The sequence below is a fragment of the Dipteris shenzhenensis genome, chromosome 2 (assembly GCF_047967505.1).
Source record: "Dipteris shenzhenensis isolate YYH24624 ecotype China chromosome 2, Dip_SZ_1.0, whole genome shotgun sequence".
Classification (NCBI taxonomy): Eukaryota; Viridiplantae; Streptophyta; class Polypodiopsida; order Gleicheniales; family Dipteridaceae; genus Dipteris; species Dipteris shenzhenensis.
This window is the reverse complement of record NC_141597.1, coordinates 66,381,490-66,405,843: the sequence shown is the minus strand read 5'-3', so window position 1 is coordinate 66,405,843 and position 24,354 is coordinate 66,381,490. Positions and strand designations below refer to the sequence as shown.

Here is a 24,354-nt window from a genome sequence, read left to right as displayed (position 1 = left end):
ATCATGACTTGGATCAAATAGTTATTGTGTACTCCTCTAATCGCTACATGGGTTTGCTAATGTCTACAAAACAATTTGTTTTGAGAGGGTGTATTGAAGCTTAACAGGTTCACCCATCAAGCCCCAATGTGGCAGCTCACAGTGTTCTCATGGGTAAACAGACTCAATGGTACAGATGTAAGCCTCTAACTTGGAGCATCAAATTACGCCCAGCATGAGTCGTACATCATCATATCATAGTGATGATGTTCCAGTCATGACTCCAAATGAGATCCGTGAGTGGAAAGGGAACCTACATTATTAGTTATTGCCAAAAGGTATGTACCAATATGCGATTCCAATTCTCATCTCATAGGCCTTGAGAGAACGTAAAAAAATGCATTGTATGCTAGCATGGATAAACCATTTTGATCATGCACATTTACATAGCATGAGTCACTTGCATCTACATCAGCAGAAACTATTTCTAGTGATGCATGGATCTAACTCCATATTAGCCACAAATGATGACACTAATACACAAGAGTAGTGACCATGAAAATTTATAGGTAAGTCCTTAGTATGAGGCTCTCATATCTCGATTAGTATGTTAAGAGACATGTCTTTAATACATCTAGCTCCTCAGGTGATTCTATTCTATTATTTAATCCTTTCACCTTTAATATGGAGCATATAATATGCTTGGACTCATTCCCTTCCACCTAATAGATCATTCCTTAGTGTGAGGACATTTACGCATCAGTGCAATCTTGCCTTAGTCTAGTGGACATTATCAACTTTGTCCATAGAGCAAACTAGGGAACCTCAGTGTACCAATATGCACTAATGGCTATAGTATATAGTCCATATTGCTAAAAATTAATGTTTGGAACCAGGACTTTAAATTTGTCCCAATAGCAACATTTGGGAACTGACATACCTCAAGAACATCTTGTTTTTTTCTTCATTGTATTTAAGGCTTCTTTGCCTTCTTATTTTCAACTCCACTATGAGCCTATCACAAATGTGACACGTTATGCAGATGGATGTTTAGCCATGCAGACAACACATTCCCTTGAGCTCATGATAGTTGAGCATATAGGTTTGACAAGCTATGATGCCTCATCAATTTCTTGGCCTCCTTATCATAGCATAGTACTACACTTGTACCTTTTGCCTCTACTTTTATGCAGCCCTTGGATCACTCTCTCCACATTGACTATGTAGTCGTTTGTGGCCTCTACATCATAGCATACCTCATGTAGTGCTACTTATTCTTTTGGGTTGGTGACACCCTTATTTTTCTAGAGAATTATGACATGTTCATCTAAGTCTCAAGCCATTTGTAGCACACAATTATTCACATAGTCATAAACTAACCAACTAGACTTTAATCTAGGCAGCCTTGATGTTGAGGGTGACCTCTCCACCCACATGGGCTTCACCCAAGGAGGGTTAGTACACCCCTAGTAAAGGGAAGTTACATCAAGGAGTAGTGGATAATTTTGTAACTGTAGGGACAGTTATAACTATCCCTAACAGCCAGTAGTAGTGGCCTTATCCACCACATCATGTTTTGAACTATCTTTTGTTTTTGACTGCTACCCAACTGAAGTTATAAGCTTATATTCACCTCTTGTATGAGGGTTGTTGTAATCTACTGGAATACAAACTACCAATAACATTTCTACTACACACATAGCAATCTCAGTTCTCTTTATGTTTCAAGTTATCTTTGCATCTTTCTGAATTAAGTTCGTCGACCCTACCATTGCTAGGTGTGGATATGTCGATTGTTGCTACATGGAAATTCTGCAAAAAGAGAGCAAATAGTAAGATTTACAACACCACACAAAAAATAGACTAGCAGATGTAACAACTTCCATGAAAATCAAGCGTACAACGAAGCATTATTGCAGTGACAACTTTGCGCAAAGCAGTAAGCCACAAAACCACATTCAACAAAAGAAATATATCAAAAATCACCTGAAGGCAGACTACGGTCAAAATTCCTTCAAGGCTTCTATTATCGACTTCATTCGAAGAAAATCAACTGGATAGTTGCCACAGACTCTGGACAAGTGCATACACTGTGATGAGTGGGGTGCCTACCAAGTTGTAGCTCGAAATCTGCAATCAGTGCCAAGCAAAGCCTGGTCTGCCGATAATATAAGGGAAGAACAAGCAGACATACATAATATTGCATTGCACAAAGCACAATCAACTACTGAAGACTGAAAGATCGAGAAAGTGCCAGCAAACTACTCATGAAAATGCACTAGATGCAACTCTACAATAGCCAATGATTAAAGTGCTCTAATTTTCTCTTACATGGCGAGTGCCTTGGTCCATGGCGGATAACTCTCAAGAGCAAACATCACCTCACAAAACTGGGTACGCCTACTTCACCAGAAACCGTGCTAGACTAGAAGCGAGCACACAGATGGATGATTAGGACGACATTTTTCACGATCCAGATTACACACCGAGTGGAACAAGTTTGTCTGACAATTCTGTGCATGGCATAGAAGTAAGTAGAGTATAGCTCAAACTTACCCAATTAACGGTGCAATCACCTGCTGAAGAATTAATCAAGAGGAGTATTGCGACAAATTTTACACCACACTTATTTGTACGAGATCAAAGGAAACTCGACTTCAATCCACTGCCTCCACTTCCAAAAAGAAGACAACAAGTTCCACCTCAAAGACAACAACAACAGCCAAGAATGTAGAATCCCTTGATGAAATCAGCTAAATTCACTGGCAAGAAAGGACAAGATCTCGACAATCATGTCGGACAGTTTGAGACAAGATGGGCTGCAAGCAAATTTGGAAAATTGTCAGACTTCACCAAAAAAGAGCAGTTTGCAGCAACATTTAATGGTAAGGCAATAAATTTTCTTATGCAATACGATGTAGCTCATTTTCAATCTTATGATGAATTGAAAACTGCCATTTTAGGTCATTTTTGTAAAGAAAAAACTCTGGAAGATATACTCAAGAAGCTTCGAAATATGAGGCAAAAACATATGTTAGTTGAAGACTATGCACGGATGTTCAGAATTCTGAATAGGAGGTTGACAAACAATCAACAACCCACTGATGAGCAGCTGGGAGATTATTTTTGTAAAGGAATCAACAAGGAATTATGGACAACAGTAGTTGGTAGAGATTAGCTTAGAGGAGTAAATGATTTCAACAACATGGTTGATGTTGGATAAGGAGCAGAAAGAAGACTTGGCACTAAGTCAAGGTCCAAAAAACAAAAGAAGAAAAGACATTCCAACTCTGAAACAGAAACAATAGATACTGATGCAGAAGAAGAAAGTGATGCAATAGTAGATGACACATCAGATGAAGAGAGTGATGAGGAAGAGACCTCAAAGAAGAACAAAAGACAGACAAAGGACAAAGACAAATCAAAAGGCAAGAAGAAAATAGACAAGCTCTCTAAGTTAGAGCAAATGATCAATGAGCAACTGGAAACTTTGAAAACGCCCCCACCTTCACCTAAAATTACTTGTGCATTTTGTGGGAAGGACAATCATGAGAAAGAAAGATGCTGGTATAATCCAAATTACAACGGGAGAGTTACTCATCATGTACAAAACTCAAACAACCAAGCCCCACCAATGGTAGCCAATCGAATTGCAGTAGGCAGCCAAGGACAACAAAGATTCAACAACCCACAACCAAGAAGACCCAATCAGCAAAATTGGGGAAATCAACAAGGACAAAACCAGAATCAACCATGCACATACTGTGGCATGGAAGGATAGGGTCCTCAGTGTGAACTTTGGTGCAAGCACTAAGGAGAAAGAGGAATCCCCATTATCAACTATAATGCATGAGGTAATCAGAATCAACAACGGCAGCCACCACCAGGCATGCATATGGTGTACTTGGATCCTATCAATGAGGATTACAATAAACAAACTCAAAGAATTCAGAGTAATATACAAGCACTGCAGATCTAAAGGTACAAAGCCCATGCCCGGCCTTGGAGATGCACCAAGAATGACAGCAAAGCCAATGAACTGGCCTAATCAGGCACAAGTCAGAAATCAAGCTCTATAGCAAATATTAGAGAATAATGCAGCATCAAAAGCACGAAGATCACAACTCCAAAATAAGGGTAAGGCTAAGCTCAAACTCAAACAACTCCAAACATAGTCCAACAGTCTTCTGACATCAAGCTACAGCTATAGTCAACTTTAGCATGGCAACATGCAACAATTTAACAAGCCTCTTGACACACAAACAAGAATACAAGCATCCTCCAATCAAAGATATATTCCAAAAGATAGACAAGATTTGGTGGCCGAACTCGGGCTCAAGTCAATAGCAAAACACTGGTGACAAAATCAAGATAATAGAAATCAAAGAGGAATAGACAGTTTCGATTCCAGACACCATGCTCAAAAACAAAAGTCAGATATAGTAAAAGGACAAGCATAAACATGAAGATCCCACAATCTTCTTTCAAGAGCTTTTGGAGTCCAAAGTGCAAATAACATTGGATCAACTTCTAAATCTTGTTCTAGCCTTTAAGCATCAATTATGTAAGAATTTGCATTTTACAGACCATCCTATACCCACAAATCAACCACAGAGTGACGATGAAGAGGAAACCCCCAACATCTATACATCCAATATTGAAGATGTGAATTATCCAAGTCCCACTCATAGATGTGGATTATAAAAGGCAAAGGATCCCTGAGGTACTAGTAGATGGAGGGTCAAGAGTGAACATCCTCTCCGAGGATCTCTTTAAAAAAATTTGTTGCAATGAACTTGCACTAGCACCACTTTAGGTCAGAATGGCTAACCAAAGGAGGATACAACCTCTTGGAATACTACAAGGATAAGAAATTACTATTATGGGAATCTCCTTCATAGTTACATTTGTGGTACTCGGGATGGAGGAAAGAGATTATGCATATTCCATGTTATTGGGCAGGCCATGGTTGAGAGTTACCAAAGTAAAACAAGACGGGGGTTCAAAAAGAATTACAATCAAGAAAGGCAAAAAGAAATTCAAAATCAATCTCTCTTCAAGGAGAATCTACCAAATGTGCATTTGCTATAAGTAGAGGAATTCTACTAGGGCACATGATCTCCCAAGATGGAATGGAAATAGATCCAAACAAAGTTCCAGCCATTCAACATGCTAAACCCTCCAAAAACATCAAGCAGCTTCAAAGATTTATAGGCCAAATTAAATGGCACTGCAGATTTCTTAGATACCTTGCTGGCATATGCTATCCTCTCACTCCCTGTTTGGGTGGAGCTTCCTGACCTACCTCTTTATTTATGCAACCAACTTCCCTTTTTATGCAGTGGGTTGGGAGAAGTCCTTGGACTAGAGCAAGAAAATTTTATCAATCCCAGGGGCAATCCTCAGATTGGCATCAAAATGGACATAGCTGAGGAGAAGCCTAAGACTCTTACCATTCTTAATAGAAATGGTAGTGTTTTAGAGAACAACCCATTACTTATAAAAATATCCCTCATTCCTATTTTCTGTGTGGACTGTCCACTCATGTGGTTAAAATCTATCCTCTAAAGAGATCCAAAGTCGAGCCAAAAGCCAATGTTGCCAAACAACCCTCTCCCACTGAAAAGTGGGTACCTAAAACCTAGAACCCTCCGACTAAAATCCAACCCACTGGGTAGAATCTCACTAAAAGTAGTGAAAAAGATATCAGATAGTCAAAAACAGTCAATAAGAACTTTTTTTATCTTCTAAAGGAACAAGAGGAGAGTCTGGAGAAGAGGGACAATGTCAATCAAGATGATAACATGGTTATACAGGCTAGTTGGTCCAAAGAATTTGAGGAGGATGTCAATAGGGAAGATGCAATGGGAAGAGGTAGAAGCTAGTGATGAAGAGTCAGAAGATGATCAAGGAAAGGCCACTCAAAACACTATACCTTCTCAGGAAGACACTAGTCAAGGCAAGACATTCACAGTAGTTCACAGTGCAAGTGAATAGCCCTAACCCCAGGTCTAAAAAGGGGCAAAAGAAGAATGTTAGATAAAACCATGACCTTCTTGACTCTCAATGTTAGAGGAATTATGGACCCTGGCAGAAGTGAAGAATTAGCCTTCTGGCTAAGAGCTAATTCTCTATCACCTCTCTTTTTAGCATTGCAAGAGGTCAAGGCAAGTAGGTATACCCTTAAGGATAGACTAAGAGTAATAGATAGAATAAGAATTTGGTCCTACGCTGCTCATGAGGATGGCAACGGAGGCACAAATTTAGGAATCTTGTCTCACCATAAGGATAGTATTACTCAAGTTATTACAGATGTCCATAATAGATGGTTAATGCTACAGTGTTGTGTGAAAGAAATTGATATCTCTGTCAATTCTGTTTATGCTCCTAACTCAGCTTCAGAAAGGTGGGGGTTATGGGAATCTTTACAGTGTTCAGATGGCAATTGCATCATAATGGGTGACTTCAATATGGTAGAGAACAAAACAGATAGGTGGATGGGAAAGGGCACATGCATCAGAGGATCTAAACTACTCTCTTGGGAAGAGTGTAAAGAACACTTGCAGGTGGTTGATGTCAGTAAAAACAAAGAGTTTACTTGGTGCAACAGTCAAGTAGGGGAAACCATAAGAGAGGCTAGACTAGATAGATTCTATGTTTCCCAAAGCTTGTTGAACAGACATCTTTCTTTAAGAGTGGTAACATAATCTTCCTTAAGCTTGTCAGATCACAAGCCTATTTTGTTGAGATGTGATTTTGGATCTGGTAAGAGGAGTCCAACCTGGTTCAAAGCTGACCCCTAACTTTTCTAATTTAAGAGTGTGCAGAACTTAATAAAGATGGCCTGGCATAGTGCTTTTTCAAAGCACACCTCAGCCTCACATGCTTGGGAAATGGCTACCAAGGATACTCAGAATATTCTAAGAGCAACCAGAAAGAAAAGGGCACAGATCAGGCCTCAAAGGATGGATTGCATTCAAGATAATATCAGCACTTTAGAACAAAAATCTAGAGAGGGTGATGAAGAGGCCCATGCAGACTTAAACAAGGCAAAAAAAGAGCTCAGGAAGCAAGAATAGATCAAACTAAATGACTCAAAAGTTTATTATAGAGACTAGTGGGCTGGAAATATTGACAAGCCCACTAAGGAAACCTTCAAAATAATCATAAGAAAAGAGGAGATTTCCCCCCTTAAGAGACCAAATGGCCCCCACCTAAATAACTATGAGGAGAATATTGAATACATCTAGAATCACTTCAAGGATCTACTCTCCAACACTTGCCCTCTAAATGAGGACACTCAAAGAGTAAGATAGCTCTATCAAATAATAAGGGATAAGGCTATTAAATCTTTTTACCTCCCCCACCTAGAGAGACCCTTTAGTCTAGAGGATTTGAAAGAAGCTGTGGCTGTCATTGGCAGATGGGAAGACGATGGTCTACCCATTGAGTTCTACAAAATTTTTTGGGAGCTAATTAGACCATACCTTTTATTGCTATGGCAGGAAAGTGTTATGAATGGTTTTCTTCCCCTTCACATAAATGGAAGCATTATAAAGCTGATTCCTAAGGAGGGCCCTAAGGATGAGATAAAAAATTGGAGACCTCTTACAATGTTGAACTCCAGGTACAAAATATTTGCCAAAGATTTAGCTCTAAGGATTCAAGGCAAAATGAAGGATTGGATTCTATCAGAGCAAAAGGGTTTTATCAAAGGATGTCACCTTCTTGAAGTAATCATCAATATTTGGGAAGGGTGTGAGTTTGCTAAGGAAACCAAGCAAGATATTTGTTTTATTAAGGTTGATTTCAATAAAGCTTATGACAAGTTGGAGTGGGACTTTATAATCCAGTCTTTGTAGGGCATGGGAATGGGCCCCTTTTTTGTCTCAAGTGTCAAGCTTCTGCTCACTAATGCTACAGCTAGGGTCAATGTCAATGGCATTATGAGTGACCCCTTTTTTCTCAAGAGATGAATCAAACAAGGCTGCCCTTTAGCTCCTCTTTTATTTGCCATAGCTACACATTCTCTAAGTTGGCTTCTTAGAAGTCAAATACAAGAGGGATCTTTGAAAGGGGAGTAAAATGAGATCTAAACAAACACAAAAATACGCATATTATCGAATGTAAAACAAGCTGTTGACTATCAAACACAAGTTAGAAATGTGGCACCATGTGACAAATTGTCATTGGGATTGTTCCAAGACAATGTAATGAAGAACTAAATTTCCCTACAATCTGATGTGGCTCTGCAAGATAGGATGCATATAGAAACCTATCATATCAAGACATTATCTAATGGGAGATCATGCACATAAGCTTGATCCGTGCCAAACCTATTTTTCAAAACTATAAAACTCCTAATCCATGTGGGGTACATTTAAGAAAAGGTGTTACAACATAAATATATATGTTGTGTCAAATATAAATGTTTAAGAAAAGGTGTTACAACACTAGAGTCCTACAATAACACATTGGATATGGAGACTTTGAGAACAACTACTAGACAATTTTCATTTTTCATTAAATTGTCATGCGTTGAGCATATGTGACACCCTTAGTCCTTAATTCTCACTTAGTAGACATCAATTAAAAAAGAAACATACATGTGTGACACCCTTAGTCCCCAATTCTCACATAGTATATATCAATTAAAAAAGAAACAAACATGGCAGCAAATGGAACCCCTTTTGTGAGCATTGATGCATTCTAGGACTTACCATCATTCCAAGTCACCTTTTCCTCCCCTCAGACCAAAGTATGGCTCTATTCCTGAAATTTGTAAATATTTCTCTTGGGAAAGGGACTTGGTTGACAAGACTAGCTTTCTGCCTCTAAAAAAGATGAAGGAATTGGACTAATAAGCCTAGAACACAATAGCAAACGTGGATATTCAAGGTGGGCATTGAAGATCAGAAAAAAGCTCTTTCTTCTTTCAAGGTGACCGTGCATGTCGAGGAGGCAGGCCTCCTTACGCACAGCAAAGATGGCTACGAGAGGGTTTTTCTCTCCTCCCCCCAAGTCATGAGCAACCGCTTCTACTAGCTTTGCCTTCCGTGGAGAGGACAAATTCACTCCCAAAGCAAGAGGATCATGTGAAATCTCTAGAGAAGGGCATTGAGCATCGCAAGCAAGAAGAGCAAGTCTTCAAGACTTCTATGGAGGAGGACATAAGGCATCAAAACAACTTGAGCATGGCAGAGGACTATCCACAACTAAATAAAGAACCAAGGAGGCCGCGACCATGCACTAGTTACTCCAAGCATTGAGAGAAGCAGTGTTGCTGCCACCACACCAAAAAGGTCAAAGCTCCTCCATTGACTGAGGAGACAAGATTAAGATAAGACCCAAGATGAAAGCACACCGCCCCCCCTGACTATCCCACTACTGGATCCGCTAATAAGCCCAGAATGAAGGAAAGAAAATAGCAAGTTGCTAAAGAGAGTGAGGACCTATGGGAACATCATCAAAATATGTGTCAGGTACTTGTATCTCACTTTTCCTAGATGATGAGTTATACACGGACTCAATAGACTAGCTGACAACACATTAGAGGGCTTTCTCCCAGGACCCCAACCCCCAGTCTCAATAGTAGAAACCTAGATTGTATTCAATTGGATCAATACATTGAGAATGTTAGATTCCTCAAGAAAGGGTATTTTGTCTTTCTCTTTGAAAAATAAAAAATGGCATAGAGAGCTATAGATCATGGTCTTTAGACCATTAGAAATCAGTCTTCGTACCTTGAGCGGTTGTTTATAGAAAATTTCCCCTAATAATCATAGATCCACCAGAATCCCAATTTGGGTGGAGTTGTTGTCCTTTGTCTCTATGTAACCAACTACCAGCCCTCTGCAGTAGGTTGGGTAAGGTCTTAGGTCTTGAAAAGCAAAACTTATTAATCCCAGGGGTAACTCATAAGTATGCATGCTAATGGGAATGGTTGAGGATCAGCATAACACCCTTGTGATAGTACTAGAAATGGCTCTATCTTTAGTGTACAAAAATCTACCAAATTCCTACTTTTTGTGTGGACTACAAAGTCATTGTGTCAAAAAATGACCTCAAACAAAACCAAAGCAGAAACCCATAGCTTCCAACTCCCCCTAAGGAGAAATGGGCACCCAAGGAAAAGCAATAGGTTACACCTCCTCCTGTATCTCCTAGTGGATCAAAGGATCCGGTAGGTAACTCACAGGCTATTATTAATTGAGGCAAGGGAAAATTTCCTACTAAGAATGCCTTTGATGCCTTGATTGACAAGGAAACTGAGCATTGGATCAGAGAGAATGAGAATAAAGAAGTTGACATGGAACTAGAAGAGGGTTGGTCAAAGAGTTTGAGGATGATGTCAATAGAGGGGATGATATGGTCACAGAGCTACTACAGGAAGAGGAATTTGAAGATGGCAGCCACCACTCAATTCCTGGAGAGAAGGATTTTTCCCTTGAGGTAAAGAATTTACCATTATGAAAAATCAAAGTAGACTATCATAGATTAAGGATGTTGTCCCTTAGATTAATAGACCTAATCCTAGGGCTAAGAAGAGTCAAATAAAGAATGGTAAATAAGCATATTTCTTTTGTGACTCCTTATGTCAAAGGTGTTACTGACCCTGGAAGAGCATATGAACTCTCTAATTGTTTGAGAGCCAACTCCCTTTCTCCCAATTTTTTTGCTTTAGAAGAGGTTAAGGTAATTGGTTACACCTTAGAGGATAGACTCAGACAGATAGATAGAAGAAGAGAATGGTTCTATACAAATCACCAAGAAGGAAGAGGAGAGGCAGTAGTAGGAATCTAATATTTCTTTAAAGAGGGTCTTAAATACACCTTCATGGATCCTGCTAGTCGTTGGATTTCAATATATTGTGAAATCAAAGGGCAAGCCATTAATGTAGCCTCTATATATGCTCCTACTAGTGTTTATGAAAGAGTGCATACTTGGGAGTCCTTGATAGTTTTTTGGAGGAAATAGTGTGGTTTTACAAGATTTTAATATGGTGGAAAATTTGTATGACAAATGGAAAAATAAGGGATCAATTTTAAGGGGTGCAAAAATGTAGGCTTGGTTTGAATTGAAAGACAATTTTCATTTGATAGATGCCTACTCAATAGGAGACTACACTTGGTACAATAATCACCCAGAGGTCAATAGAAGGTAAGCCAAATTGGAGAGAGTATCTCTTTCACAAGATTTGATCAATAAAATAGTTAAAATATCAAGTCAAACCTCCTCTTCCCTTTGCTTATCTGATTCACAAACATGTGGTACTTTTTTGTGATTTTGGTCATGGGAGAAGGGTCTCCTCTTGGTTTAAGGCAGATCCCGTTCTATTTCAATTTAATAGTGTATAGACATGAGTTTCATATATCTGAAGGAGTTGTTTTGCAAAGAGTAGCTCTGCCTTAGAAGCTTGGGACAGGGCTATGACACAGATTCAGAGAGTGCTGAAAACAACAAGAAAAAATAGAGCCAAGATCAGAGCTAGGAGCATGGATGCCATCCAACAATTAATTGTACATCTTCAAGAGAGGGCCAAACAGGGTGACTAGATAGCTCAAGAAGAGTTATTAAATGCCAAAGGGGGTCTGAGAATCTAGGAAAACATAAGACTCACCAAGAGTAAGGTCTATTTCAGAGAACGGTGGGCATGAAAAATGGACAGACCAACAAAGGATACCTTTAAACTTGTTAGAAGAAAGAGAGTGAATAAGGAAATACCTCTTCTAAAGAAAAAGTATGCGACAATGGCAGGGGACTTTGAGGACAACAAGCAAGCTATATATGATCATTACAGAGAACTGATATCTACATTCATTGTCCCTGATGAGGCTACTCAAAGCGCAAGGAAAATATGCTTGGAAGCTAGACAAAAGACTACACAAAATTTTGATAATTTTTACTTGGAGACTCCTCTCACATTGGAAGACCTTAAAGGAGCTGTGGACATAATGGTAGAGGGTAAGACTCCTAGAGAGGATGGTCTATCCCATTGAATTTTACAAGTTCTTTTGGGAGTTGATAGGTCTTTTTCTTCTAGTGCTGTGAAATGAGAGTGTGGAAAATCAACAACTCCTACATCACATTAATGGAGGAATTATCAAAGTGATAACCATGGAGGGGAACAAGGAGGAAATAAGAAATTGGAGACCCCTAACCATACTAAATTGTAGTTATAAAATTATTGCCGAGGCCCTAGCCATTAGAGTTCAAAATAGAATGGAAAGGTGGGTTCCAAAAGAGTAGAAAGGATTCATCAAAGGGAGACACCTTTAAGAGGCCATAATCAATATTTTGGTAGGCTGTGAGTATGCAAGAGAAACTCAACATGACATATGCTTCCTCAAAGTTGACTTTGACAAAGCCTATGATAGACTTGAGTGGGATTTTCTTATACAGTCTCTTTAGGACATGGGGTAAGGTCCTATCTTTTGTCTCTCAGACTCAACTTCTCCTAACTAATTCCTCTGCTAAGGTCTATGTCAACGGTGAAGTGATTGCGATTTCATCTAAAAAGGTCAATAAAACAAGGTTATCCTTTAGCCCCCTTACTTTATGCAATTGCTATTGATGCTCTTGGTTGGTTACTATAGTGAGTATTTGATCGACTTGTAATTTACATCAAAATTCCCTAAGTTGAATTTAAAAAAGTAGTTTCAATATCAATGACAAATATTTTCATGGAATATGATACAAAAGATTCATCATTTAGCCGTATATAAATGAGAAAATTTAGCCATAGATAGGAGAACCTTGTCAAAAATAGATCTTTGTATTTTAAATTGTATTACAAAGAGGCTTCATAGCCTATCTATCTTATTTTCTAATTCTAATACTCGAGTCAGTCTTACCAACTATATTGAATTTTACCAACTTTCAATTCTTGTACCGAAAGTAGGTCTATTCCTCAACACAAACCACTTTATAACATGTCTCTACCCCTCTAACATTCCATGTAATGCATGCAATAGCAAGCCCTTTAACAACACTTCTATTCATGAGCAGTAGAATTATCCCGATCCAACTCTTCATCCAAGGGGGCAACAACATTAACAAATCCTCCTTTCCTTGCTTTACCTTTAGCCATTCACAAAGACTCTTGCTTAGAGGCTCTTTTCCAACACCACCTCCTTTGTCAGGTTCCTTAGGTATAGAAGGCATTTCTTTCGACTTTCCATTATCAGCCTCACTCCGAAGAGGATCCATGTGCTTTTCTCTTGATGATGCCATTCTTCCACTTCCTTCCTAAGCTTACCAAAATTATCAAATACCTTTTATTTCGCAGCCTTCTAAGATCCTCACCTTGCTGACAACTCTTCGAGCTATAGTACTCGGGTAATAATTTGACCTCCTTACTTTCATCCATTGTTTTCTCACTACCTTTGCTCTACATGACTTTTGTCCCTTGCTTATCTTGCATGCACACTTCCTCCAATCCAAGCATCTTTTCAAATACATCTGCATGTCACACAAGACACTCCCTATCAAAATGACCAAAGGACTGGCATATGTAGTAAGCATCTGGAAAAATTCCACACCTAACCTCCACAAAGAGACTCCAGCCGTTAGATAGTGGTTCCTTCCTCCCATCCCACAACAAATAGACATTGGGTGACAATTTCTTTGTTTGAATAGGTGAAATGCACAACACCCTCCTAAGCAGAGATGCAATTCTCCAATTCAGCCACCAGCAGCTCATTAATGTTAGGGAAGATTGGGCACTCATATTGCAATACCTCCTTTGGTGTACAATATGCACTCCAAGGAATAGCATAGACTAGATTCCCCTTGTATCCAACTAAACTAGAGACCAACTAGTCCCACTCACCTGTCGCCTCAATGGGAGCTTGGAAGAATCCTCTGCCTATAAACCAAAAATCAACGAACACATATTTGTTTTGGTACGTGTTATTAAACCATCTCTTAAACTCCTCTCAAGGAAGTCTCCCCAAGAAGCGCATAAGAAAGCCACAGTCCTGAAGCCTATTGCACTCTCTATAAATTGTCTGGGATGGATATCAATAGGACGCTTCAACACTCTCCTAGGCTCCGACTCACCACCTTAAAAGGATTGCCTCTTTTTAAGATTAGTCTTCTACAAATCATTCTCCAAACACACCAAATCAATTGGATCAATACTAGCCAACGCAATCCTCACCACCTTGGGATTGCATATCACTTCACTATCGCATTGCATGTGCTGAGAACTTTGCGAGCCTCAATGTCTTCTTGAGAAAGGCATGTCTTACCTTATAACACCCTATGCTTATCGGCAAGCATCTCTCAACTAACAGTTGGACAACCTGAAAACTCTATCCACCCCTCGTCCCCTCTTAGGCAACTCTTTGATACCATAGTAGCATCGTGCGTCTAGCTCTTAGACCTGTCTTAGAGGCAAATATCAACTCAACACCCTCAACCAAAGCACAACTTAGTGGGATGAATGTTGAAAATCAATGCTCTATTCTCATATAACTACTTGGGTACTGGCTAATTAATCGATCTTTATTTTCAGGAACCAAATGAATTACATTCTAAACTATGAGCCATATTAACATTCTTGAATCAGCACCATCCTTTTTTTTTTTGCAAAGAAAGGAACCTTCTATTAATGCTTGAAAAAACCTCATACAAAACAGCAACCCTGAAGGTGTTGAATATGGGAAAAAACCGGATAAAGACTGAAAGAAGAAACCAGCCTAGAATAAACCAACTCACGGCCTAGGGAATCTTTGGTATAGGGGCTAACAAACTATACAATGAGCGAATCCCTTGTGGAGTGAATGTGTAGAGGCCAAGCATTACGGATGCATGTGCGCCTCGCAACAGTCGCCTTAGAGCTCGAGGTCCTGCACTCCTAGATTGAGTGCAGGGTGTAAATGATATCTTGCCGGATAGCGACCAAGGTAGTCGAGGGTGGAACCATATGCTCGTCCATCACCAAACTACAGTGAGCAACGCAAATGTTCCATGTTGTGACACTGGCTACTACCTCCCACCCACTATCATCCAGAGGGGAATGAGGATCCGTGCATCTGGTAAGCTAGGGAGACCTCATAAATCTAGAATGCTGACCTACCTTAGTCAACTAGGCCACCATCCCCCAAGTGTAGTCCCTCTCAAGGCTTTGCATGCGGGACAAAATCCCAAGGGCTCCCATCCAAATCCTCACTGCGCTACGACGACTCTAAAGGTAGTGGAGGATCATCTCCATAACTCTAGTAGAGTAGCAATGACACTGCCCCTCCACCCGCATCTACTCCAAACCATGGGCCTATGGGCAAGCCTCCATGGGCGGCCAGCTACTAGAAGTATGAGATCTTCCTTAGCCACAAACTAAACCAAAGGCGAGTCCAAAACCTAGAACAAACCTCCTGGGGCACCCTCTGGGCCACCCAATGCCTCTCCCTTGAAGGTGTCCACATCGAAGTGTCCATCTGGAACTCCTGTCAACCTGGGTCGTATAAGAAAAGAAGGGCACCTCGTCCACCCACTCTAGAGGCCGACCTTGGAAGGCAAAAACCACTCTCCTGGACCCCACTGGACCTCCCTCAAGGGCCTACCTTCCCAAAGCTAAAGGCGCCCATCCTACTCTAGAATGCTGTGGGGATCTATTGAGATACATAAATTAGAGGCTAAGGTATGGTGTAGAAAGAATTAAAGTAGCCACCCAAGGATGTGGACTACATGCTGTGAAGATGTGGAGCAAGGATATCCACTAGGAAAGATGTGGATGAGAGGATCGCACAAGTGTTGACTATTCCAAAGGCTCGCTCTATATAAGAGCCTATCTTTGTATTGTTCATATACACATTGCAATAGATTGAGTGTTGCCTACTTTATGTCTCTTTCATGGTGTTTTGATCCTCCTTGATCCCTCACTCTAACATGGTATCAGTGCATGGTTCTGCCTTTCCACTGAGGCACCATCCTTCTCATTGAGAGATTGTGAGTGATCTCTGTGAGAGATTCATATGTTCCATCCATTGTTATTGTGAGAAAGAGATAGGGAAAGAAAGAAAGGTAGGTTGAGAGAGGATCATACTTATTCGGAGAGAATAGTTCTCCATTCATTGTTGTGTGATAGAGAGATATCCTAGATCTTACTCTACTATGAGGGAGAGACAAAAAGGCTCATAAGGTTGAACTACCTATGGCGTCTGAGAGCTAGGCGGCCGTCCACAACAAAGAGGAACCCAACAACGCTTCATCCAAATCCCAACATAGGCGCCTCCACTTTGTTCCAATGACCTACACCACCGACGGACTCTCCAAAATGAGCTCCTACTAATGTTCCGCCAACGATTGCCTTCAAACGAGCTCAAAGCCCATGACTACCAATGACTCCAGCTCCTGAGGCGGAGCTCTTGTTTCATTGTGCGAGGATGCAACCACCCGACTTGCAGCCAACAACGACGACTACACAGTTGACCCAATTGACTAGTAGCAACGACCTTCAAGGGTGACTCAACTAGGCTCTCCAAAACTTAGTGCCTCCTCTGCATCATCTCCCGGCTGCATCTACTACAAGTTGTTGGGGCTCCTTCTGCCAGTACGCAATGTCCACAGTCCATGCACATAGGTGACTTGGCCAATAGCAACACGAGCTTACTATGCCACCCGCGACACCCTTTGTGAATTGCATGGCTCTTAGTTTCTCCAAGGTCTTCTCTCAACAGACTCATGGTAGACACAATGTCCATTGCAACTCTTGCATGCAAACAGCCACTCCAAGCCTCATGGGCTCACACTAGCAGCTTCGACTCCAGCTGCACCAGTAGCTCCTTCCTAAAGCACCAAAACACAGACCCATTGTCGACAGACTCCATCGATATCCGCCTCCATAGCTAGATAAAGGTCTCCTAAGGTTCTCCACAATTGACACGTGGTAATATCATAACTAACCATGGTTCAGTGTCTTTAACCTTGGATGAGTATGTTTGGTTAAGTTAACTCACCACCAGTCAAGTTTTCCACAAGCTGGGTTAGGTCAAGGATTCAGCCAACTCAGTGCCACTTAAGCACATAGCCCCTGCTAGGCACACTTTGTATTCTGCATGTGAATGCATGTGCCACATCATCAAGGGCCATTTTTTGATTTAAACTTTGACAAACCATAACTTGCAATCCAAAAAGAATTTGCACACACTCCAAAAAGGAAAAGTGATCGCCTTTTTGAGCTCTACATGTTTGTCAAGTCAATTTTGTTGTATGCAATTAGACACTGCTAGATATAAAAGTTTCATAAACTGGTAATACCTTTGCAATGGCAATACGCACCCCAACTGTTGAGAAATTCACTGGGGAAGGCTTTCACACTTGGGCTACATAAATGAGGTATCTCTTGATGCATCAAAAGATTTGGAAGACTGTAAAAGAAGACCTACCCACTGCACAAAATGAAGCCTGGAAATAAAAAGATGAAGCAACATTATCACTCATTGGCTTGCACTTAGGTCCAAACATAATTCATCACATAGACTCTAAGGATCATGCTAAAGATGCATGGGATGAGTTGAACACAGTGTTTGGTGCAAAAGCAAAGAACCAATAAATTTTATCTTAAGATTGAATTCTATGGTTTGTACGCGAGCTTCAATAAATCCATGGCATTGTCAAAAAGATCAAAAGCATTGTGACCCAGTTAGAAGGCATAAATGCAAAAGTAGGGGAAAACAATGCACTTGCAATCTTTCTTAAAAGCATGCCTGAAGAGTACAATGCACTAACAACCACCTTGAATCTTCTAGATCCAAAGTTTGAGGAATGTGTATCATCTCTTCTTGAGAAAGAAAGAGAGTTGAAGGCATCCACATCAACATGCATGAACAATCATAAAGAACAAGCATTGTTCGGCAAAGCATGAACAAAGTGTTACCATTGTAAGCCTTCTCAAATCAACACCATCATGAGGACCCTTTGAGGGCTTTGCAAACCATCCTACACATATAGCGCTTGTCCTTTTGGAAGCTGCCCTAGTACAACCCTTTCTCCCCTTTAGGCATCCATTTAGCTCCGTCCTTGATTGTGTTTCATTCATAGCCACTTTCTTTGGAAGCGCCTTGTACCAAAGAAGTTTCCTCTGGAGGAGGCCTTCATCGCGTACCCCAGCCCTTTCTTCTGCGATTTTGTGCGTTCCGAAGCTGCTATAACCGTCGGCCTTGTCGTCACAATTGCTAAGCAAAGTATCGGAGCTTGCTCCTTGATCGTATGTCACCTTCACAGCCTTGAGCTTGAGAATCTTGCGTGTTGCCTGCTAGAGAGAATTTTGTCATGAAATGCGTAAGTTTAATCTTTTGGATGGATCAGGTTATCAAACTTTGTTGATGGGAGACGATTGCAAGCTCGGCTCTGAGCTTCATGAGCTTTCTATTGCTGAAAATGGAGCTATTCAAAACGCAAGTTATTCTAAACGGGTGATTATCAAATCGATTCTTGGGCGCCATGATGGAGGAATTGGGCTTGTAGGTCAGAAGATGACTATTGGAGGGTGGGTTAAGACTGGCCGTGAACAAGGCAAGGGCACATTTGCGTTTCTTGAGGTGGACGATGGTTCATGTTTTGCCAATCTTCAGGTTTATGACTAAACAATGCCTATCTCTCTGACCGAGGATGTAACTGTCTCTACTCATCACGCCAAGCATTTAGAAGCGTGCATATAATAGCGTACTGCGGGATTAATAAGTCATTTACGTGAATTGGAATAAATAAATATTACATCCACATGACCATAAATTGAGAAAGCATTCAGATAAAGCCACATGGCAATCATAGGGATAGGGCATTGGAAATGAAAAGTACACAGAAACGGCTTAGGTGTGAATGAGGGCAGTTGTACCGCGAGATGTTCTGTTTTAGAACTGCTTATTGAACTTTCAAGAATTCAACAAAGTGAATTACATGCAATAAATGTGTCTATTGCTACACGATGCTAGAACTTGACAATTTTATCTAAGAGGGTCCTGCAAATAGCTCAAAGCTCAATATTTAGAGAAATCTTAGGTATATGAAGTAAGCAGGCTGCTGGAAAAGGTCAGACACATGCACACACGTGTCTATTCAAGAAGCTCAGTAAAGTGCAATCTGGAAATCACAATCCGAGAAGGCTGAAAAGCAAGAGGTAGTTGTCTTGTTGCAAGTGGTATTTGAATGGTGGTGATCGAGATGGAGTTATGATCAAAAGTGCAACTGAAGGACGCATGCAGCTGGGCTGGTGCAATTGCGATGCGGGCTGATTCTTGCCCCACGTTCTTTGTTTGCATGTCCTTGCAGGTCTGGGTTGTGCTGGAGGGGGGCCTTTGTTTGCAGGTCCGGGGCGTGCTGGAGGGGGCGCGACAGAGGTACAAAGGCCAGGATGGGCTGGAGCAGGTTCGACAGCCCTTTCAGAAGCCCTGAGGGCAGTGCGCCTTTCACACTCTTCTCAGCAGCAAGGGCGGGGCCTAGGGCTGCTCACAGCTGCAAGGCGTGGCCTGGGGACTGCTCACAGCAGTCCCACAGATAGGCATGCAGCCAAAATGGCCAAGCAGGGCCTAGGCGGGGCAAGCAATTGTCCCGCGACAGTTTCTTTGGAGATGCGACAGCAGGTATGTAGGGGGGGAGGGGCAGGGAGCGGGGGGGGAGGGCTGGGGGCGAGGGAGGGTGGCTGGGGGCTGGGGGCTGAGGGCTGAGAGAGAGAGAAAGAAAGAAAGATATATTAACGACTTCGGGAGGCCTCGTGGGCCTATGAGACAAACTACCCAAAAAAAGAGGGGAACTCTTACAAGCCACTATGGGCTGAGGCGCTAAGGCCCTTGTTGAGTGCTAAATAAATCCTAATACTAATAATCTCAAAACCTCAAAGCCTCTAAAACCTGTCAGCCACTCAAGACTAGTGCCGGGCATACATATCCAATTGCCATGGTGGCTCTCCGATGGATGCGAAAATGACTCATATCTGTGTCCGTCGAGTCGTCTCTCGTTGTGGTGGTGGGGGAGGGCATCGTCTCCGTGATCTGTATATCTGGTGGACCATATCGAGAGTGATCCCTCGGCTTGGGTGGTCCCCTCTGAGTGAGTGGAATGGACTGGACCTCGATCGTGCATTTATGGATTCATCTAGATGTATGTCCTGGTCAGCCCCTATGTCGCATGTGGCCTATGTGTCTCTGGTTCCACCGCTCCGCACCGTTTCTTCCCACTGATCCATGCTGCCCTCATGTTAGCTATCTCCACCTCCTCCACTCCACTCTGTCCTGGAGCTGACTCAAATGCGTAGAAGCTTGTGACATGTCTCTTTGCTCGCTCTTGTATCCTGTGGCACAATGGCTTCATGTTGCCTGATCTACTGCAATAGGGTCTCTCTATGTCGCCACATCTCCATCAGTAGAGGACAACACATACCTGGTCATGAAAGTGGATGAGTTGGGATAGTGGTCCAAAGCCATGCCCCTCTTGAAAGAGACAGTGGTATCGTTCTCAGATCTCATAGTAGACGAGATAGATAATAAGAAATGCTCCTTTGTCTCTACCTCTGCCATTACATAGCTTTTAGACCCGCTGCTCTCTAGATGTGCTTGTGGCTCTGCTGATGTGATGGAACACCGCATCTGTTTGATGGCAATCCTCAATGCATGTGGGACCTGCCTATCCTCCAGGTACTAGGGCGCAATAATCACTCCATCCTTTGATACTCTCAGGAAGTGGTCATGATAAAACTAGGTCTTGATGGGAAACTCTTGGTTCTCCCCCAAGTACGGGGTGTGTAGAGCTGGGGTAGATCCAACCGTATGTTACGATTGATCTCATCTTGCGGAATTTGGAGAGATGGGGCATCCAAGCTGTACTGAAAGGGGGCGAGGCGGTCCATCTGAATACCCTGATTGTGAAACCATTTGGATATGCTTGCATACCAAGCTGTGCTTGTTGGAATGGTCACCTCCCCATCTGTAAGCCCCTAAATGAGGAGAGCGTGGGGGAGGGAGACCTAGGGCAGGATGTGCCCCAAAAGAAGAAAGAAGGGTACCTGGCAAGTCGTGGAGCTCCTGATGTACAGGGCAGACACGTGGACATCAGGGACCTGCAGCAGCCTGATTGCGCAGGGATTTCCATCAAGGACAGATGGCGCAGCAGTACGGAAGGGTACGGTATGCATACGTGGCTGTACGGGGCTGGTGAAGGCCTGGCAGGAGGCAAGGATGCTGCAGCAGGAAGGCGCCTGCATGAAGAAAGATACGCGGCAGATGGCAGAGGCTATGGGCAGGAGTACAGCCTGCAATAGGGTCTCCAGCAGCAGCAAAGGGCAGCCTAGCAGCAGCCCAAAAGGGCCTGGCTAGGGCCCTTATATAGGGCTGGGACCCTGCCTTGATTGGAGGGGCAAAAGCCCTAGAAGTGTGGGCCAAAGGGCCCTAGTTTTGTGAGCCCTTAAAGGGCTGGTTGGGCTGAGCCAACCAGGTTGGTTGGGCCAGCCAACCTGGTCTGTCCAGTCGGCCCAGATTGGGACAGACTGGTCGGTTTTCTCAGCAGGCCTTAGGGCCTATAAAAGGAGAGGCTTGTGGCCTCATTTTACATCCAACTATCCAGCAGTTCAAGGAGCAGACAGGAGCAGCCAGGAGCCACTCCCTTGGGCCTCACACTGGGGGTGAAGGAGAGTTGAAGGTGAGCTGCAGACTGAGTTCCCTAGAGGCTGGACTTTGGCTTGCTGCACCATACCTTCTGGAGTAGCCATTCACAAGCAGGTTGGAGCAGTGGAACAGGGACTTGTGTGCTGTAAACAAAGCTTGGCAGGGGCTGCCCACCTAGGCTGATTCACAGGCAGTAAGTTGGAGAAGAACACACTGGACGGAAAGTCTACAGACGCTCGAGGTGGAGCACGCGGGCTCGAGTCTAGAGATAGCCGGCAGATAGGAGAAGGACCTTGTGGTTAGATCAGAGGACCACACCATTGGTGGGACCCTGGATCTATCTCTTTTGTATTGTGTCCATAGTTTTGGACGGAAATATATATTTTGGTGGTTTCTCTATCTGGCTGGTTCATTGTCTATTGATGAGTCTGCACACCTATTTTATGCACATTAAGTAAAGAAGTTTGTGATTCCACACCCCACACCCACACTGTGTGAGCTCTTGGGCATTACTATAAGTCTTCCGCTGCGTGTACCCTCTGTTGGGTATTTTCCTAACAGTGCTAACCCCGCTCTCGGCTAATTGTCTAGATGACTCTAATGCCACTTTTGGTAGTCTCCAATTGGGCAAGACTGAAACTATTTGAAGGTATGTCACCGTCTAGAAGACGGCATCAATCTGGAGTGGAGTCATAGCAAACTCAGCATGTATGCTCTAGGACCGAGAGCTTACTCTGAATCATCCTAGACCCCATAGTCACCTGCAGCCTCTTGAATCTCTGCCAATCGGTTGCCGATAGGTCTTTCCTCCAGAAAGGTGCTGCATACATGGCTGTCGGCCTCACAAGTGTATCAAAGAGCACTCGCTATCCCAAGCTCTACTGGATCTATTACTGGTACTATGCCCTGAAGTCAAGCAGGCCTACCTATCTACTCTCTATACGTGCATTGAAGTCACCTAGTAGGAGGATCTCTCCTTGCCTGGAGGACTTGTGATATCATCATATATGGGCTGTGACCTTGTGTGTTGACCTCATGTGAGTATGATGATATATCCTTGGGGGGGGAGGGGGAGTAGCATACTGCAATGAAGATAGGGTCGTGTGTTAGGTGGCTGAACTCGCACCCACATGTGGCGTTCGTGGTACTCTTTCGGCATCATAGATATGAAAGTACTGAGGTGTGATCTAAAAAGGGCTCACGTCCCCCTCCATGTGGGAAGCAGGTGAGCCCTTTAGATAACGCTCATTTGAGGAGACCGTTGTATATAATCAAATCATGCATTGCTCCCATGGCCATATCTCGTGACATGTGGTGCATCCTCTGAATGCCTATTGTCTCTCTGAAATGGGCTGACTCCGATGTGTATCCTGTCAGTGTGGGCAATCCCCTCTTGGGCTCTCATGGGTCTCAGTGTAAAAGAAAACATCTCTGTAGGTGTATGCTTCTGAGAAATGTCTTGGGTCAAAGCAGAGGGTACTATTACAATTCCACACAGCCATATGTAATCTGTTTTATACTCTCACCTCCAGGGCCTAACACCGTCATGTGCTATCCACTTTCCCTTCTTCCTTTTTTTATCATCTCTATATGCAGCCCATTCCCTTTCTGCCTTGCTGCGATCACCTTTACTGTTCCCTCCTTTGGTGTTCTTGTTGTAAGAGTCTGAGATCATCGTCCAAGAAAGTCGTGGTTCCCATCAATGTTGCCCTCATGCTCCTAAGGGTAGACCTGTCCGTTATTGTTCGGAATATCACAACCAATGGCCTTGTTGATGTGTCAGCCTTGCCCATCCTCCAAGCTGTCTCGCAAGTGAGGTTGACCCCGACCTTGGTGAACGTTCGCCATAGGGGTATCTCCTACTGTTGGGCCTCTGACCAAGACATTGAAGGATTTGCTGTCCCATCTCTTGTCCTCCTCAAGGGCATCTGATATGATCTCTTTCTTAGGGCCTGATGTGCTTTTTCTGACTACATCCTTTCAAGCCATCATCTTTGCCTCCCCCTTGCTGATTTGCTGTTTGAGTTCAGCGTGTTTCCCCTCCATTGTGGCTTGCAGAGCTGCAATATCTTTTCCAAGATTGGCATTTTCTGTTTTGCAAGTCCCTCTGGAGCCCCTTTTGTATCTTTGGTCTGCTGCAATTCAGTCCCTAATGCATGCATCTTGTCTTGGAGGCTGGTTTTAACAGATTCCCACTCTACTTTTTCCTTCTCCCATTCCTCTTTCTTGGCCTACTCTTTTCTCCAATCTTCCTGCACAATGGCATTCTGTAGTGCTTCATGTGTCTTCCACACACCCGTGTGTAGGCATTGTTCCTGCCCCAATTCCAAGAACAGAAATTCAGCAAGTATTACCTCCTAGGCTCTTGTGAGCACGTAAAAAATTGCAGGTATCTTTCTTGAGGGATTGGCCCTGGGTTCTCGAGTTCTTGTACTGGTTCTTGTGGCTTGTGACAGTCCAAGAGCCTCGAGTATGTGTTCTCAGCTCCCTTTAGTTGGTGCATCACCACCCAACAGCATTACAGGTAGCATTGATTTCTCCTGTGTATGTGTGTAGTCTCTGGCGGTGACTCAATGTCGTGGGGATCTTGAAGGAATGCCGAGGGAACCTCTTCTCGTACTGCTTCTTGTGGGAGCAATGCAAGCACGAACCGTCCTCGATTGTCACTTTCAAGACTCCTAGATTGTTGCAATGTGTTTCCACGAGAGATAAAAGGGGAAGGGGAGATGGAAGAAGAGAGAGGGGAGGACGGAAGAGAAGTAGGAAAACAAAG

The 24,354-nt window shown here is 42.7% G+C and overlaps 1 protein-coding gene across 5 annotated transcripts in view; it reads left to right on the top strand.

Annotated features, from left to right (window-relative positions):
* Window positions 1-17,735: 17,735 nt before the first annotated feature.
* LOC147905201 (asparagine--tRNA ligase, cytoplasmic 1-like) overlaps window positions 17,736-24,354 on the top strand; it is a 98,671-nt gene continuing 92,052 nt past the window's right edge. For 4 of the 5 annotated variants that reach the window (XM_087391036.1, XM_087391032.1, XM_087391041.1 and 1 more), the window contains exons 1-2: window positions 17,871-18,190; window positions 18,292-18,557. In XM_087391036.1, the coding sequence (XP_087247162.1) occupies window positions 18,309-18,557 (249 nt within the window). In that variant the 5' untranslated portion in view covers window positions 17,871-18,190; window positions 18,292-18,308. The other variant, XM_087391028.1, reaches the window with a different exon arrangement.